Consider the following 18,358-nt stretch of genomic DNA (forward strand, 5'->3'; position numbering starts at 1 on the left):
TTACAAGATAAACCTCAAAGACACACTTTAGCTGACATCATGTTGAAACTTGTCTCTTTTTCCCCTTAAGCAAGGTGCTACTTAAACAAATCCGCGCTACGGACAATTTAGAAGCCGTATGAGAAACAAGGTGAAAGAGGAAAGTAAAACAAAGCCAATTGCCATATGGGATCTTGCTATGACTGGTGATTGCATCTAGTAATAACCTGTGCAGAGAGTTAATAACGTGCTTCCAAGAATGCTGACCACAATTCTCTACGATTTACTCTGGAAACACTTTCTAGACTCGTTAGATTACTCAGTCTGTTGGGTCAGACAATAATTTGGTGCATTCCTTTAGTTTCTGACTTCTGCAGCGTTTTGCATGGCAATGACGTTCTGAAGTTGGCTTTTTCTTTGGCTTTTTTAAAAAGAAGACACTTTTAACACCCTCAAAATAAGTGAATAAAGAAGCAGGACAGGGGCAATTGTAAGACCACCGGGGGTATAATGCTGCCAATAGGAGATTTCAAAAGACAGAGGGATGGGACAGTGAATTTGATTTCTGTAGCATTAAAGAGGTCCCCAAACCTGCGCCTTGCTTAGACCTAAGATCAGCCCTGAGCTTTCCAGTTTTAAGCAGGTGATGGACGATGCTTTGTCCCCTACAGAGCTATATTCTCTATAAACAGGTTGCGCTTGTATTTTGTAATTCTTAGATGGAAAGAAAAACGCTACAATCTGCTTTCAAACCTTAACTGATCTCAACACGCTGTCTGGGGCTCAAACTAAGAGTCCTTCCCACCAATTGCTCCAGTCCCGCGAGCCCTCCAGCTCAAAGGCAGCAGAGTTCTGATGTTCACTGAGCTTCAAAGACTCACATTATGAAATCCAACCCTCTCATGCGTGTCCTTCACTCAGGCTAGCCTACTTTAATGTGCAGTTCAGACTGAAATATATTGCACTCTTTGGTTAGACACACTGAGCTTTGAAGCCACCAAAAACATTCAGACGGCTTTTCACGCGAGCTGATGAAATATCCGCTAGAAACAGAGACGGTTTGTACCGGTTTTCTTTCTCTTCTATGTACTCGTGGTCGCTGGCTTCTGGCGTCTGCACCACGTTGACGCGCACGGGCCGGGCGCTCTGGAGGAGCCTGCGGACCTCCTGCACGCGCAAATCCTCGCTCCAGATCAGCGACATCACCTCCTCGTTCATGTCGTTCATGCCGTCCTCGTCCTCTTCCGACTCGGTGCCCGCGGGAATGTCGGAGGACAGCACCGGGCTCACGGACTGCCAGCAGACAGAAAGGAAAGAAGTAACATGAACGACACGGTTCGCACGCTTACATGCACTCAGAAGGCCACGAGGATGGCTGAACATCGCAATCAACGATTTCTGCACATCTAAATGGGATAAATAACTATCGAGACAGGAGGAGCTGACACCTCAAATAGCTGAAAGACGTGGCAGGGACTGATGAGCAGGAGCTTGAAGAGGCGACACATGAAACAGTTGCCTCCTTTCAAAACTCTTTCTTGTCTCAGAGCAGTAGTAGGAAAGGGCTTTCCCCTCTCTGCCTACACAATTGTCTATGACAGCTATGAAAACACTTGTGCTTTTCTGCTTCAAGTTCAGCAGTGAAAACCAAACCCAGACGAGCATTTTGATGTCTATTAAAGCAGGAGTTAAACTCCGGAATAAGCTTTCCAGCAGAATATACAGTTTCCTTACGGTCTGACAAAATAATCTGGAAGTTAACCCTGAAGTGGGCCAGTATATTCCTCTTTCTTTTTCATCTTCCACAGAAGAGAGAAAAGAGCTGTACAACAAAACAAAACAAAGCAAAACAAAAGAAGGGAGGCGATGCAAAATACTTAAATAAATCCAGGAACAAAAATCCTGCACCCCTCTCTAAACTGGTCATTTTCTCTATTCTATATCTAAGAATTTCAACATGCTGAAAGACGCAGCATCCCGCAGACCAGACCGAACACAGGGTCTTCCTAAGGCTCCCTGGTCACACACTGCACTGGGAGTGCAAGGAAATTAACAGCTGATGAATGAAAACCGATTTCTTCTGATAAATAGGCGCTAAATGTCAATACAGAACTGCACCACCCATATAGCCAGCGTCCGTTCTGAAACAGGAAACTCCACCCTGCCCTCCTGAGAAATGACAAACAATTTGGTGTTTGAAGATCACTTTATCCTTTTAAGGTAACATATATTCGAGGCATTGTTATAAGTAAGTGATAAAATCAAATTTATCATCATTTTAAGATTGGGTGCTGTTGCAGTTTGACAAAACTACACCAGCAAAAAATAAGATCGATTTTAATGAAGGGTGGCAGATGGGATTTGAACATGCAGTTAATTTACTTTCCAGCTAAATTAATTAAAAAAACCCCAACTTTTTGGATATGTAGTCACGAAGCCTCTGTTATAAGAAATTTGAATAGTTTTAATATAATTTCCAAAGCCAGGATAGCAAAATGATCTTGACTGAGATGTACTTGAGACTGCAAATCCTCTGATTTCCACCCAGGCTGCAGACAATCTCTCCGCTACAATTGTGCACTTTAGTACACGCCACCAGCCAGCTTGCAACACGGGCTTTGGATCCCAGTGTCCTCAACGACACACACAAGTGAGCTACAACTCAGTGGGAATCACCAGCATTTCACAATCAGAAGAAAATGTTTAAAAGAAAAACACCACTTTTTTTCCATTTTACCTCAGGATACAAATAACTAAAGCCTTTTTGAGAAAAAAAGTCTATAAAAAGCATATTTCAGAAAGCAGCCTGACAAACAGGGACTTCCTTCTCCCTGTGCCATTGCTGTTTGAGGGCAGAGTCTCCATCCCGAGCACCAAAACCTCTCTGACACTTCTCAAAGGCACAGTTGTTTTGGGAAGGACCAGGACTCACAGGGACAAACAGCTCTGTAGGCAAAACATTTGAGGTCCGTGCCCAAATCGAGTTCAGAATCTGTTTTATACCGACAGTTTCCACAGCGATGCACGTAATCTTCCTGTCCCGGATGCTGGGTTTTGTACTGAAACCCTCACACGCGTGTAAACCCCGTGTCGCCCTGTTGTGAATCCTGCACCTCCTGATGTCCCGAGCAGCAGCAGACGTGGGGAAGTTTCTGAACAGAGCGCTCTGCCCAAAACCCACTATTGGAAAACGCATTTCTGGCCATACTCACAGATTTGCCCTTCTGCAGGTTCCCCTCACACGCCTGCTTGGACAGATCCTGGCGGCCGATCAAGAGACAGACGGGCTCTGGCCAGTCGGAGGCGGGCTGCTCTCGGCAGTGATAGATGGCGTCTCGGATGGGAAGAGCTGCGCCAAACGGGAGAGACTCCAGATCCCTCAGGGTGAAACCTGAAAATTAACCAAGAACCAAAAAATAAACCGTTTTAGCAAAATTACATAGAGTGTATTTCGTATCAGGTAAGCACAAGGCTGTCGCTTATGGCAGCTGCCGTTTCGCACAACGATAAGAAGCTGCGCTTACCAACATTAGTCATCCAAATAACTAACTTCTCAGCCAGGCTGGAAACAGATGTGCTGCGTGTGAAACTACATCTGTAAAATAAAGGGGAATAAAGGAGAAAGCTGTAAAAGCTAGTAAAAAACTCGGCAGAAAGGCAAAAAGTCAGAGTTTAAAATAATACTAAAAACCCCATACCGGTCGTCATCCTGTTCCATCTGCTGTTTTCGTTGTCCTAGGAAAGACAAGGCCACATTCATTCACTAATTCCATGTTCTCCCAGCAAAAGGACAGCACGTAACAAGCACAGGACACCAGGAGATCCTGTGGTGGCACCAAAGCATCGTTACCTGTCGTGATCTTGTACAAATAGTGGGAGGCTTCGTTAGACACGGCGCTCTCGTCACCCAGTACGTACAGAGCCACGCTCTGGAGAGGAAATGGAGACAATAAACCAAAGTCACTGAGTGTGTGGCGGTTGCTGTACTGCCTCATAAACCAGGCAGGGATAATTGCAATGAGTTAACCAGTGGGACAGGTTTATTACAAAAACATTGTTAGCAAAAGGAGACTGAAACAACTGAAGCAAGTAACAAACTCTTATGTTTTAGATTCCTATCTTGAAGCTTGGTAAAAAATAAAGCCTGAAACAATTAACTCAGTTTTCCCTCATAATTGTTTTCAAAGGTAAAAAGAAAAAGATCTGAACAGAAAAACATTGCCACGTTTCTCACATTTCATTTAATTTCTCTTGCTTTACAGACACGTCGCCTACAGACCCCATTTCTCACTCAGCTTCCTCCACCTTTTGAATATTGGCTGCTTTGTGAAGGTGTCAAGCGAGAAGTTGCTCCCCATTCAAAGCAGGGTCCACTTCAGGTATTTAGCCAGCAAAATCAACGCCATCTCTCATCCTCGTCACTTTTCGGTACTGCCAAACAAGCTGGTGTGCCAAAGGCAGAAACCACAGGTAAAACTCTGCTGTGTTTTCCATTAAGATCTTTGGGTAAGACATGTCAGCTCTGACCTCCACACAGGAGGCAGGAGAAAAGACAGAGCCGGACAGACACAGGTGACAGCCCAAGGGAAGGGCTACAGCTCTGCAGAATTTGAATGCAGAGGCAAATTACATTAAATTAAATTACACTTAAGTGTATCAGTGCTCCAAAGAACGCCAGTGCCGCTGCTTTACACCCTAAGGCAGAGCAGAGGACAGGCTGACCCTGGCAGAGACTCCACGACAAGTCCTGGACACCTGGGCTGGAGTCTTTGCTCCCTGTCCTGCTCTCCACCCCCTCAGGCTCCAAATCCCATATTTGCAGGATTTCCCCACAAACGCTTCGCCAATCAGCAAGCAAGGCTGACCAGGAGATAACATCAGCACTTACAACTACTCATGCGACTAAATGTTGATGTTGCTACACACTCGAGAAGAAAGCCGGGAAATTCTCGCTCGCAAAATACAGTTAACTTTGAGTTACATTATGACTTTGCACATACCACCGCTGCAAACCACAAGAAAAAACATAAGCAGCGAAGCACAGGGTACTCACTCTGCACTCATGAGCTCTCCTTGCCAACCTCAAATACCTCCTCCACCTGCTGAAACCCATCCACACCCTGCAGTAATAGTCAAGTAATAGAAGAGGGGACACACAGGGATTCCTCTCTCTGCTAAATACGTACCAGTACTACCAGTTTGCTCCTCTCGCAGATTCCTGGTAAGTAAGGGTAAGGCTGCACGCCTCCGCCCGTCAGACAGGAGCTCAGCCACTGGAAGATACTGGGAGGCTCGGCAGAAAAAAATGAGGGATGGTGCATGAAACCTGTTTGGACTTAACCATACAGACAGCAATGACACTGTGTTCACAGCAGACGCGCAAAAATGCTCCACTACTCCTAAAGTGAGACCTAGAGTGCTGCTTCTGCTGCATCTGGGGGAAATGCTGTATTTTTGTAGTAAACCAGATCAGATCTCCTTCCTGTTGGACGGAAGTTAATCACTAGACGGTAATGACAACACAAGACACTTGTCTTTCAAGAACAAAAATGATCTCGCTCAGCCCACAATGAAAAGGAAAACATAAAACATTAGTAGTTCTCAAAAACCTCACTGGAACGGTCTCATAATTCAAAAACAATAAATTGCTTAAGTGAGAGGACAACCTAACTATAATAACCTCGTTGCCTTCCCTGGCCACAAACGTGAGTAGCAACACCAGACCAATGCTACATTATTTTTCTGGTCAGGAGAAGCAGTAGTTTATCTTACATGACTAACAAATCTCCAGCTCGTGACTACGCAATACTGATTTCACTCCGGTCTTCTCAGGTAAAACAAGGCAACCTCAGCACTGCCAGCAGTTTTGCATATGGGGGTTAAATCCTGACCAGCTTTGAAGAGAACAGTTCACAACAGGCTCAGGATTAGTGATAAACTGCAAATAATCGTCGCTGAATATCCAGCTTCACACAGTCTTAAACTCACCTTGATCAATGATGCAAGTCTGTCTGGAGGTGTTCACAAGGGCTGGGTAGTCTCTGTAGTAATAATCTATATAAGCTTCAAGTTTTAAGTCTCTAGAATGAAAGAGATTTCAATCATGTTAGATGGGGAAAAACCCACTCAACCTTTCTGCATTTCTGTGACGTTTTCTTGTTGGTTTGTAAAAATGTTTAAAATTTGACAGATCTCATGAGCTGAGCCAATGCAGTAGATAAAGCACGAGCTGCAGCATCCAAGATTTGTGCATCATACTGATGTTGGGGAGTCATAAGAACCATACAAGATTTGCTGAAGCAAATCTCTACGCTCAATAAGGTTTTGAACATTCATTAATTTTCTTCACTTTGTGCAGTCCCCAAATTCTCCATAAAAATAACAGGCGCCCATCATCAAGAGACTCCGCACAATATATATCTGCAATTTGTCTGCATACCTGGCCAGTTGAACCAGAAGAACAACAAGCGAACGAAGTCCTTCTCCCATGAGACAATTGAGTTTGAGCTCCTCGTAGATGAGATGAAGAACAAAGAAAATAGCAGGAACATGGGTGAAAAGGAGGGTTGAGGAATCCAGACTAAGGCTCTGTGAAAAGTCCTCCTTCGGAGCTGAAACCTCCAGAGGGTCCAGTCGCAAAGCTTTGGCTACAGGATGAGACTCGAAATTCCTGTGGTAATCAGAGCTTAAGAGATATTCCCAGTCCTAGACCAAACAAAAAGGAAAGAGATCCATATTAAACTCATTCCTGAGTCCAACCTACTTCTCTGGCAGCGAGAATCCTGACGAGCAACATCTCGCGATGCAGCCACCGTACAGGACCAAATAACCTTTCCTCCCCCAGAGGTTTATCATCTCAGACAAGCTCAGATGAAAGGCGCTACTCAGGGGGTTTTGCCTTTAAACTAAAACCTAACCAAACCAACCACCCACCCCCAAGGCTCTTACTTGTAAAAGAAAACCATTTCTTACTTCATCTGACCCTGTTTCTGAGGGTCTGGCCTTCTTTGGCGCGATAACTGGTGAAAGCGATCCTTCAAGATCAAGCTGCGAGAAATAAAAAGATCAAAAGTAGCTCAGAATTGCAATTCACAAGGTTGCACAAGTAAATCACCAATCGTGACATCTGAATTCAAACTGAACATCACATGGCATTGCTTTAGGAACTTCTATACACTTTGCTTTCATAGAAAACATAGACTGCAGTTTGATTTTTTTCTAGTTAATGTAGTGTATGGTGCATGAATGTCACAGCTTGACTGCTGAACATCTGGTGGGACAGAGGAAATACTGCAGATGAGTTAATGCTGGTGATGTAGATACAGTCATTGCCTTTACTTCAGTTGTACAAATATCCTTGCTGGTGATTTTTTTCTTGAGACTGCTGCAAATGTACTTGCCAGCAGGAAACCCACTCATAGAAAACTCCAAACAATTCAGTAAAATGGTTTTGAAAAGTAGAACTTTAAACATCATGCTTCAAAAACTACATGGAAAATTCTCTTTATGAAACAGGAATCATGAAATGGAGTCAAATCTTCATAATCTATTTTTATTTGATCAAGCCAGCTGGCGACAAGTACCATATATCATGATAAATACAGACTAAAATGTTGCCCTAAACTTTAGCAATATAAACTGATGAGATGGCATCCTGTGATTTAAGCCAAGACACAGTCTATTTCTGACACCACTCCACGTGTCTCTAACCGTTTTGAACTTGAGGATTTAGCAGTAGCATTAACACAAGCTATGACAACAAACACGTGAGCTTGCTTACGTTCCGCGTCCAGGACAGTCTCTCTGTGTTGTAACCCATCATGTTCATGAGACACGTTACAAATAAATTCCATTCGGAGTGGTAGTTGGGTCCTCCCGGCGCGTTGTAAGCGCTGTACCACTTGACGAGCATCTGCACCGCTATCTCCTTGGGCAGGATCGCTTTGATGCCTTGCAGACACCTTTTCACTACAGGAAGACAAACCAAGAAAATGAAGTATGTTTTCTATCTTACCTCCTGGTACTTCTTCCAATCAGCACTATAAATGTCTGCAGTTCTTGGACCTCGTTTGAGCTCTTGGGCAGCTCTTTCACTAAAAGCCACACCCCATAACCTCTGAGAGCTGCTCCTTTAGTTCAGGTTAAGCACAGCCCTTCTGATTCACCACACTAAGAGGAAAATGTTCCTTTTTGCTCATTACTGAAACCAGCTCGTGTCTGAACTGGCATTTCAGCCCTTCCTCAAACAAGAACATACACAATGGTGGAGAGCAAAGCACCCTAAACAACAAAGGAAGTTTGAAGAGTGCAGTGAGTGAAGCACTAAAAGCAACAAAGAACATCTAAATAAACAGTAGCAGCTCTACAAGGTAAGTTAATAGAGCTTGGAATACGTGGTACCGAATCCTTACAGTCTAAGCGATACAGAAACTATTAAAAATGAACCCTCAAAAATTACGGAACACATTTTGTGTTACGGATTCTGAATCGTACCTAGTTCCGAAGTGGCGATTTCCGGAATCGTAATCCGAACCATTGTGTTATTGCTGAGTTCCTGAAAATATAAAACCAGCAAGGGTCAAATTACGAAATGCATAAAGTAAAGCCAGGGCCCTTTTCTATCAGCTTGGAACTCATTTATGTACTAAGCATATTCCTAATTCCTGGCTATTTGCTACACTACAGATTTGCAAGCTCAGGTGCTAGCTCCAGAAACAGATCTTCAGCTGAACCGCTTGAGGGAATCAAATTCTGTGACTTCTAGAGAATTCTACAGGGAGAAAAATGTGGAGCCACCAACGCAAGCGTTATATTTTGCTGTTGATCAGGAGCTGCTTCAATGTCTCACTATACAGTAGAAGCAAATTTGACCCTCACTTAGCTCTGCTAACAAAGCCTTGACTCCAACTATGGGATAATACCTACCAAAGTGACTCTGTTGTGGACAGGATCTCTCAGACCATGAATGAAAGTCCCGAGCTGCTGAAAAGTACAGTCTTCAACGTAAGTCGAGTCATGAAGCTTGGCAGAATCCCTCAGCTCTGGAACTGGTGACAAAAGCACACTCTGAAAAGTGGTAAAAACGATTGCTTAGAATTGTTGAAACAAAAGGATCCGAGCAAAGGACAGCTAAAAGTGTCATTCTTAATGAACCAGTAAGTATTTCAGAATTATCTACAAATATCTTTCCAAACTCTGCCTCAGACGTTTTACAGAAACCATAAATAAATAAATAGGGCAGCACTAAATAGATCTTTAAACACTGTTTATTCAGCGGTTTTACAGAAGAAAAATAAAAGATTTAGCTCCAAAAGATACCTTGAAAGTTAAAAATCAAGCAATCATCTGAAGCCCTTACAACGAAACCCTTTTTCCTACCTCTTCCAGGGGACCCAGGTGCTTGTTCAAAGGTCTGGCCGGGGTGCTGGCGCTGTCCAAGGGGGTGCTCGGCCGAGGCATTGGGTTGGACATTGTCAGCGACGGAGCAGGCAGACCCGGAATAAAAACCTTCCCCACCTTTTGGGGAGCAATATATGGGAAAACAAATAGTTGGTTTTCACGGCTGTGCTTCCACGAGCTTGCTCACAGACATCATCACATTTTAATGTCTTAAAGGAAAAGTTTTATTAAAAGCAGGTACTTAAACTTAAGTCTCTCAAGAGACTGAAGATTAATTCATGTAATTACTCTCTTCAGATGAGGACACAGTGAAAGCACCACCATATATGGTCAGTATTGTACGTTATTGCTACAGGTCCACTCCCATGAAAAGCTCTGGCAGCGCTCCACTGAGAAAGCTCTACTTTCAGAAAGTATACTTTTTTTCATATACATACACATGTACAAATCGCAGTGTCCAAGGTTTTTGCATACAGAGAGAACACATTACATCTCTACAGAACTTAAAGTTTTAATTCTTTTGGAGGAATCACATCCATCCTAATAACTGCCCCTTGTAAGGCAAAATAATCCGACATCTAAAAATAACTGGCATGCTACAGAGAAGTCGGAAAGTTTTTTTCTGTATTCTTCAAGTTTTCTTTATTTGAAAGCATTTTATTACTTCAATATTTTACTGACGCTGAAAACAAGCTCGAGAGACTCTTCAGAACTATCTTTTCAATGCTGCATGAAAACTACACTTGGTACGTGAGCACAGTTGCCTTCCCAAGCGAGTCCCAAGCCAGCAGCAGCTTAAAACGACCCCTGGTAAGGTCTGGGGCTCACAGGATCCCTCCGCACAGCCAAAGATTTAAACATTTATGTTGGGACAGAAAAACCATTACTTACCCGAACCACTCCAGAATAAAGCACTAGAGTTCCGCTGCCCTCCAGAACCAGCAGCGTATCGATGCCCTGCCGGAATCAAGCAGCACCTTCAGCTTCTTGTGGTTTAGTAAGACAACAAGCGACAAAGCAGGAGTACAAGTCCACGCAGAGGTACGTACCTGCACCGGAGCTGCGTCCTTCGCTTGAATATTGGTAATAGAACCAAAGATCAGCTGCGACTTGTCGTTGCTCTCTTGAAATTTTACACACCTAGAGATTTGAGAAAACAACAGGAAATATAAAAGGACTGTGCTACTTGTTGGTACAGAAAGGAGAGCAAATTTAAGCTGTGCTGGACAGTGTAGGTACTTTTATTGTGGTACATCTGCTTGCTTCCTCCTTCCTTTGCTTGTTTTGCCCTTCTAACTCAGCTTATTTTTTCTCTAGTAGTCAAATTAAAACTCTCAACATACTTCTAAAGGGTAAAGATGAGGATAAAGAATTCCATCCAAATTACAGTCAATGTTCTCTCGCAACTTCAGTTTTATTTAAATAGCCCAAATCATCTATGCCACCAGAGTTAAAAACAGGTCATATGAGAGCCAGTGACATACCACAAGTTGTCATAACAGATTCCACTGGTTGGAAGAATAAGTAAGTTAAACCCCATATTTTTAGAGTGTTCCTCCTCATCCACCTGCCCCCAGGACAGGGATTCTCACCGCAGCTGGAGCTGGGATTCCACCAAAAAACACAAGAACTTCTGTCCACAAAGGTCAGTGGTAATAAACACTTTTGACGCTTGGGAATTCTTCTCCCTGTGAAAGAGACACAATGATCACCACACTTTTGTCTGCTGTAAACATTTTAGTGAAGAACAGCGTCCCCAGGCTGTAGGGTCTCACTGGACTGCAGTGCACCGCGGTGCCACAACGCGCCAGTCTCCATTTCAGTCATTCCTCTCAAAATTGATTTTCTAGCACTCCAACCTTCCCATTCCCCACTTTTTGGCATGCAGAGCACGAGCTATTTGGCTTTGTTCTCCTGTTCAGTCCTTGGGTTTATGCTGTGTTTTGCCCATTTTGATGGTAACACAGAAAGAGATATTCCCCTAGAAGATTAAAAATAAAACAATAGCCCAAAGCAATGACCAGGTCAAAACCCACTTTACTTTAGAGATCTCGTGAAATCATCCCCCAGCTCAGAGAGTTATAGATAACACTGCAGGTAACACTGTTCCAAGTGCCCAATTCCCTTTGGCAGAGAGGATCATTTTTCCAAAAAAATTAGGAAGCGCAAAGTCTATACGCCTATTTTAAGGCAGCACCGTTTGCAGAAAGCACACACCGAAATAATAATTTGACTTTATTCCCCCCCAGCAAGGAAAACCCAGAACTTCTCACACCCCAACACAAGCACCTGACCTCATGTTTGTGACTGTTTCTGTCCACAGATGATCTATACACAGCTCGGGGACGATGGGCTCCGTTTCTGGGATGAGGAAGGAATCGCTGGCAGTGCTGTTTGGCGAATGGGTAATATTGTGTCTCTTGGGTGACTGGACGTTACCAGAAAAGTTGAACCTCTGCACTCCCGAGAAGGAATGAACTCCCAGGGCAGGAGAGTGAGAGCGGCTGCAGGCGAAGACAGAAGAGTCAAAGTCAGGTACAGAATCCCCGGGAGCTCACACAGCAGTAGAGACTTTAAAATCAAACCCAAACCATCCTAAACCAGAAGCTAGCTCAGTATTAGGTCACTTTAGAAAAACACCTCAGCACGGGATAACGGTTATCTAATTCATTTCCGATCATCTACGTCAGAATCTAACAGGTGAGGTTTCAGAAGTAAGGAAACCAACATTCTGGGGTCTCTTCCAACTGAAATGACTATGAGTCTATTTTAGGTAGTGTAGGCGATTCCGTCAAAAAGTCTCTCCCAACCTGTTCCCTCTAAATGTGGCTTTCTTTGGAAAAATCTAATTAAACACTTAGGACTCAGAAGACCTGCAGAAAGTCCCCGTCTCCACTACAGGCTGGCTGTGTGATGACAAACAGCCTCTTGTGTGGCATAAATCCTGTTCTACAGCCTGGGTTCTCTGGTTTTGTTTGGCACCCACCTCAATGCAGCCATGTTGGAGATGGAGGGGGAGCGGGACTGCACGCTGGGCGACGATGCAGAGCGGCTCTGGCTGTGCAGGGACGAGTAGTTCTGGAAAGGGGAGCCCACGGGAGAGTCACCTTTGGAGAAGCTTCTGAGGTGGGCGGTCAAAGAGCTGCTGGTGGCCACGTGCTGCGGCGTGCCCATCTGCTCCGAGAACTTCAGCACCGTGTTCTGCTCCTGAGAGGGAAAACAGAGGGGCTAGTGCAAACAACAGCACATGGGCAACAACTGCCAGGAAGATGCTCGAATAGCTTGTTTCATCAATTAGGTGTTAAAAAATCCCCACACCAAACATCTTGCTCTCTTATAAATAACATAAATCACAAATAAACAGGCGTTTCTAACACACACAGCCATAAGGGCACATGAACACGCACACACAAAGTTTTTGATAATGATATTTGGTTGGCAATTAATTTGTACCTCTGGCTTTACTCTCCGGAGAGCCCAAACCGTGTGTAAACTCTGCACAGTGTCATAGGTCATCACGATGGAGGGTTCAGCACTGAGAAACACAATCCTCATGGTGTGATCAGCGACGTACTGCACTCGGCCAGAGCCAAACACGCCTGCTGAAGAAGCGGTTCACTTCAGTTAAGGTGAAAGGATCATTTCAACAGCTGCATTATCAGTTCCAGTGTTAGCATTCTTTCTTCTGCAACCTGGCTTTCTTTCCTGAACAGTTTCCCTGTTCACGAAGCAGCTAAAACACCTCAGTTCTGAATTCTTAAAAGTGATCACTTGCAAATTTTGTAATGCAGAAAACCCTCAAGCGACACGTTAAGCACCTGATGCCACACTGATGGACTCCAAGTGACAGATCTGCAGATATCCACCTACCTCCAGACTTACAGACGAGAGGTGTTATCTCATCCAACGGGTGCAACATGCTGAACATTGTAGGCAAAGGTTCTCTGGAAAGAAATAAACAAACCAAATGTTCAAAAACCAAAAGCTAATAAGCAGAATTGCTCTCTCTTGTAGTTGGTGCATGTGCTGCGAGCCCAAAACGGCTCCTCAACCCTTAACAAACCAGAGCCTGAAACAGCAGAGACATCCACCCCTTTCACAGAAGTTTGTTTGATTAACGGAGCAGAGCCACACAGGCTGGTGCATCAAATGGGATGAGTAAGTCTTGGTTTACATCTCAGAGCACTTGGGAATGACTCCACCTGGTGGCCACAGGACAGGCTTTGGCCCGAGTGAACAGAGCACGAACCTTCAACATTTTCAGAACCTCTATTTATAATCCCAGCTCTTCTGAGAATCACAAGTGCCTGGAACAGACACATAAAGCCCAAGAGAGAATGAGCAGCTGCATTAAAGCTGCTCATTGGGACAACATCCAGCTCCTTGCTCTGCTCCTCAGCTGTGTGCCACAGAGATCTGGGCTCTGGGATCCTCACCAAGCAGGTAACAGGATGCTCCAGACATGTACAGCATCCCGCAGCGGAGAACAAACCTCTCCCTGACAACCCCTTGGTGATCTCCCAGCTGCCCATCGCAGCCTGGGACCAATTGCCCCACAAACCTTCATGAAATCAGGCAGGAACACCCGTATCGTGCCTCCCATACCCTGTTCCACCACCACCTCCATTAACAATACCGGAGGAATACCACAGATTGTCAGTATTCAGCCCCTTCCTGCTCTTCCCTGAGGTTTCACCTGATTTCATCTGGGCCCATCCTGAACATACACACCCTTTCATTATTGCTCTTCAACTCTCACACTCCTGTGTTATCACAGATGAGCAAACAGTCTATAATGAAACAACTAAAGCCACTTGTTACACACCTGGGTGGACTCGGAGGTACTTCGTGCGAAGAACTGCTGCGCTCAAATAACAAACCATATTTTGTTGGCCAGACGTTTGCGACCTATAAAAAAATTACAAATATATTTATGCCCAAAGAAAGATAATCAACTACTGCCTATATTGATTATGTTTCACATTTTAGTATCTCTTTAGAGCAAAATAAGATGTTTAGGCTTTTTCTTGAGAGCAAGGTAAATCAGAGCAGGTTCTCAAACTACAAAGCGGTCAGACCCACACGATGCAACCAACTGCAACTACTTCTAGAATATTCTGTGCCCTGACGACATGGCCACACTTTCATCAGCTTCATTCCTTTCACCCACAGCACGAAGAACTCCAGCAGCCACCCCCAGCACAGTGTGCAAACAGATTACAAGCCCATTTGAAGACAAAAAGACAACCAATCTAAAGGACAGCACTTACCTGAAAAGGTAAAGCAGCAATGTAATCCTTTCCCTCTATGCTATGCACATTTATACAAGAATTCTGCAATATGCAGATACATTTCTCTACTATTTCATCACTGCCTGAAACTGGGGAGAAAGAACAAAAGCAAAAACCACACAGTCAAGTTTCTCTGTTTCTTTAGACATTCTCTACACACAAAACGTAAACTTGAGGGGGGTGGCTGTCTTAGCCCAGCAAGTCTTGACTAAACTCATGCCAAGAGTGCAGAACTCACAGCGTTCGTTTGGCCTTACAGTAAGCGGGAAACTCACCCTCAGCTTTGTCAGATTTTTCCTGGGGTATCGTGAAGTCGCACCATAAGGCCTAAAAGCAAACAGAGTGTGATTATTTCCAAAGAACGAACTGATGCTGCTACACAATCTCATCTTTCTGCATTTCCCAAAATAACCCCAACTCAGAGAACAGCTTGAACACAGTCACTGTGGATTTTCTTAGGTGACATGTTGCCCAGAGAGGCGGTGGATGCGCCATCCCTGGGGACATCCCAGGCCAGGTAGGACAGGGCTCTGAGCGAACTGAGCTGGTAAAGATGTCCCTGCACATGGCAGGGGTGGCACTGGGGGAGCTGGGAAGGTCCCTTCCCACCCAAAATATTCTACGAGTCTATAAAGTTGTCACCTTTCCACTTTTTCGTACCTGCAGGACAGGGCTGTCAACAGTGAAAGCTTTATAGACGGTAGACGCTTGGTTTTTACTCCCTTTGCTCCAGATGACCACGTTGCTGGCCACGTACAGCTCCTCGTCGTAGTCCGCCTCCTCCCCGACGTCGCTGACGCCTTTCCTCAGCTGCCAGCTCTCCTGAAAACCAGAGATCATCAAGTCCGACCATAACCTAACTCTGGCACTAACCCATGTCCCTGAGAACCTCGTCTAAATGCCTTTTAAACCCCTTCAAGGACAGTGACTCCACCACCGCCCTGGGCAGCCTGTTTCAATGCCCGACAACCCATTTTGTGAAGAACTTTTTCCTAATATCCAATTTAAACCTCCCCTGGCGCAACTTGAGGCCATTTCCTCTTGTCCTATCACTTGGGAGAAGAGACCAAGCCCCTCCATGCTCCAACCTCCTTTGCAGAGGTTGCAGAGAGAAGGTCTCCCCTCAGCCCTTGTTCTCCAGGATAAAGAAGCTGCCAAATTCACATATACTGTGATTAAGTTACAAAAGACGTGTAAATGCTTTCTGACCACCTGCAAAACCAAGGGATATTTTTCAAGTTTCAGATCCTTCCGCCCGACAAGAGGCAGACAGGAGATTAAGTAACACATTGTTTAGAAGCAGAGTGCTTGGTTCATATTTCACTAATAATTAATAGATGTAAGAAAGAAACTAAGCAATTATAACTAACATCATCAATTATTTCATAGCATAGATGTACTGTTTGTCAAAATTTCCAAGAATTGTAATGCATATGTAATAATTATGTGAATATAAGCAACACAAGAGCATCCAGTCTTTGGAGCACTTAGGGGGGATGATCCCCAGAGCTGATAAAATAAAGAATGCCGCTTAATAGTATAACTGACTCTGCTGTTGAGTTTATTTCTCTGTTTCATAAACACCCAAGTTCCCTCAGCTGCTCCTCATCAGACTTGTGCTCCAGCCCCTCGGCAGCTCTGGCCCCTTCTCTGACCTCTCTCTAGTATTTCAATGTCCCTCTTATGATCACAGAATCGCAGAATGTCAGGGGTTGAGGGCACCTGGAAAGCCCATCCAGTGCAATCCCCCCATGGAGCAGGAACACCCAGATGAGGTTACACAGGAGGGTGTCCAGGCGGGTTGGAATGTCTGCACAGAAGGAGACTCCACAACCCCCCTGGGCAGCCTGGGCCAGGCTCTGCCACCCTCACCCCAACAAGTTGCTTCTCATATTTAAGTGGAAACTCCTGTGTTCCAGTTTGCACCCATTGCCCCTTGTCCTGTCCCTGGTTGTCACCAGAAGGGCCTGGCTCCATCCTCCTGACACTCACTCTTTATACAAACATTAATGAGGTCAATGATGAGGGGCCCAAAACCGAACAGAGGATTCACCATTACCGAGGCAAAGCTACCACACCTCAGGGGTTACACCCGCTCGCTTCGGGCCTGTTTATGAAGGGAAACCCCCGTGGGCCGAGGCCTCCTACCCGCTGCCGCTCGTGGATCGTCACCTCCCGCAGGGAGCCCACCAGGCCGGCGGCGCCGTCGGAGGAGCAGAGCTCGGAGGAGGCGGGCTGCAGCCGCCGCAGCTGCAGGCTCAGCGCGCTGGGGTGGCGCCGGCACCGCTCCCGGCCCCGCGGGGCGAACTCCGACAGCTCGCCGGCCGCTATCATCGTCGCCCTCTCGTCAGAGTGGTCCGACATGGGGGCCCCGCTATCCTCATTATTTCTGCGGGGTGGGGAAGGAGGAACGCGCGCCCGCGGGGCGGGAAGCGGCGGCTCCTCACACGGCGGCGGCCGCTGCTCACACGGGCGCCGCCATCTTGGCGCTGCGGCGGCGCGGGGGATGCCGGGAGCGGCATGGCGGCGGGCCCGCCCCGGGGCCGGGCGGGACCTTCCCCTACAAACGCGCTTTTTGGGGACGTGGGACCATAAAGATCCACAGCGGAGTCAATTACACTGATAAGCGGCATTCTTTATTTTGAAATTTGAAAAATAAACTTAACAGCGGAGTGAATTATACCGATAAGCGGCATTCTTTATTGTATCCATAAGCCATCCAAAGACTGGGCGCTCTTGAGTTGCTGATATTCACATAATTATTACATATGCATCGCATCTTTTGACAATGTTGACGTGCATCAATACCAAGGAACAATCGATGATGTCAGTTATAATTGTTTAGTTCCTTTCTTACAATACATCTATTAATTATGAGCTAATTATCAACTAAGCACTCTGATACTTAATCTCCTGTCTCTTGTTGTGCAGGAGGATCTAACGCTTGAAAAACACCCCCAGTTTTTGCAGGTGGTCAGAAACCATTGATCATGTCAACTGGCTGACGATGGGCACGTCTTTTGTAACTTAATCACAGTATACATTAATTTAGTGGCTTCTCTTCAGTGGTGCGGTCACACCGAGCTTTGAAACCGAGTCTCTGCTGTAAAATCAGCAAGTTAATAATCTCTTTAAACCATGTTTTTGGGTTTTAAAAGGAGCATTTCTTTATTCGGCACCGGGGTTCTCCCCCCATAGGTTCACTGCTGATCAGGTGGTCATACATAGCTTATATGGACAGAAAAATTACACATTTATTACAATTCTTGACAGCTATTTACATATTCCACACCTATTCTAACACAAGCTGCCTTTTAAGCAATGGTAAGCAACATTCGTAAGTTTCTCAGCTACTTCTCAGTTACCTATTTTACAAGAATATGTCCTAAATCTATGTCGATTTCAATAACAAGGTAGAACTACCAAGTGCAAAGATCCTATGGTTACAAGGTCTGCTTATACAAAGATCCTATGTTTACAAGGTCTGCTTATACAAAGCCCCTATGGTTACAAGGTTGTTTGATCTTTAAAGTTTGCTGCCTTAATATTCTCCTGAAGCATGGGTTCTGTAATTACTTAAAATACAGTCTAATAGTCATAAATACAGGTATCACGGGCAGGCAGCCCGTGGAAGGAGCCATAGAAGGAGGAATGTTGTTTTCACACCTGATCCCAGCCGGGGGAAGGAC

General features: G+C 45.1%; 1 protein-coding gene across 6 annotated transcripts in view; it reads right to left on the bottom strand.

Annotated features, from left to right (window-relative positions):
* The window catches only part of ANAPC1 (anaphase promoting complex subunit 1), a 29,711-nt gene extending 12,578 nt beyond the window's left edge, over window positions 1–17,133 (bottom strand). For 2 of the 6 annotated variants that reach the window (XM_080342233.1, XM_080342238.1), the window contains exons 1-26: window positions 16,818–17,133; window positions 15,330–15,491; window positions 14,945–14,996; window positions 14,649–14,758; window positions 14,204–14,286; window positions 13,249–13,322; window positions 12,832–12,980; window positions 12,365–12,585; window positions 11,673–11,882; window positions 10,971–11,066; window positions 10,863–10,886; window positions 10,428–10,518; window positions 10,270–10,335; window positions 9,358–9,495; window positions 8,905–9,045; window positions 8,473–8,533; window positions 7,760–7,947; window positions 6,952–7,026; window positions 6,419–6,684; window positions 5,968–6,059; window positions 5,166–5,314; window positions 3,830–3,908; window positions 3,678–3,714; window positions 3,504–3,574; window positions 3,192–3,370; window positions 1,046–1,272 (exon numbers count right to left, since the gene is read on the bottom strand). In XM_080342233.1, coding sequence (XP_080198359.1) covers window positions 1,046–1,272; window positions 3,192–3,370; window positions 3,504–3,574; window positions 3,678–3,714; window positions 3,830–3,908; window positions 5,166–5,314; window positions 5,968–6,059; window positions 6,419–6,684; window positions 6,952–7,026; window positions 7,760–7,947; window positions 8,473–8,533; window positions 8,905–9,045; window positions 9,358–9,495; window positions 10,270–10,335; window positions 10,428–10,518; window positions 10,863–10,886; window positions 10,971–11,066; window positions 11,673–11,882; window positions 12,365–12,585; window positions 12,832–12,980; window positions 13,249–13,322; window positions 14,204–14,286; window positions 14,649–14,758; window positions 14,945–14,996; window positions 15,330–15,491; window positions 16,818–17,033 — 3,257 coding nt within the window. In that variant the 5' untranslated portion in view covers window positions 17,034–17,133. The remainder of the gene's footprint in view (window positions 1–1,045; window positions 1,273–3,191; window positions 3,371–3,503; window positions 3,575–3,677; window positions 3,715–3,829; window positions 3,909–5,165; window positions 5,315–5,967; window positions 6,060–6,418; window positions 6,685–6,951; window positions 7,027–7,759; window positions 7,948–8,472; window positions 8,534–8,904; window positions 9,046–9,357; window positions 9,496–10,269; window positions 10,336–10,427; window positions 10,519–10,862; window positions 10,887–10,970; window positions 11,067–11,672; window positions 11,883–12,364; window positions 12,586–12,831; window positions 12,981–13,248; window positions 13,323–14,203; window positions 14,287–14,648; window positions 14,759–14,944; window positions 14,997–15,329; window positions 15,492–16,817) is intronic. The other 4 variants (XM_080342234.1, XM_080342236.1, XM_080342235.1 and 1 more) reach the window with 4 other exon arrangements.
* Between the last annotated feature and the right edge of the window lie 1,225 nt (window positions 17,134–18,358).

Source organism: Nesoenas mayeri, assembly GCF_963082525.1.
Source record: "Nesoenas mayeri genome assembly, chromosome: 3".
In the NCBI taxonomy this organism is placed as follows: domain Eukaryota; kingdom Metazoa; phylum Chordata; class Aves; order Columbiformes; family Columbidae; genus Nesoenas; species Nesoenas mayeri.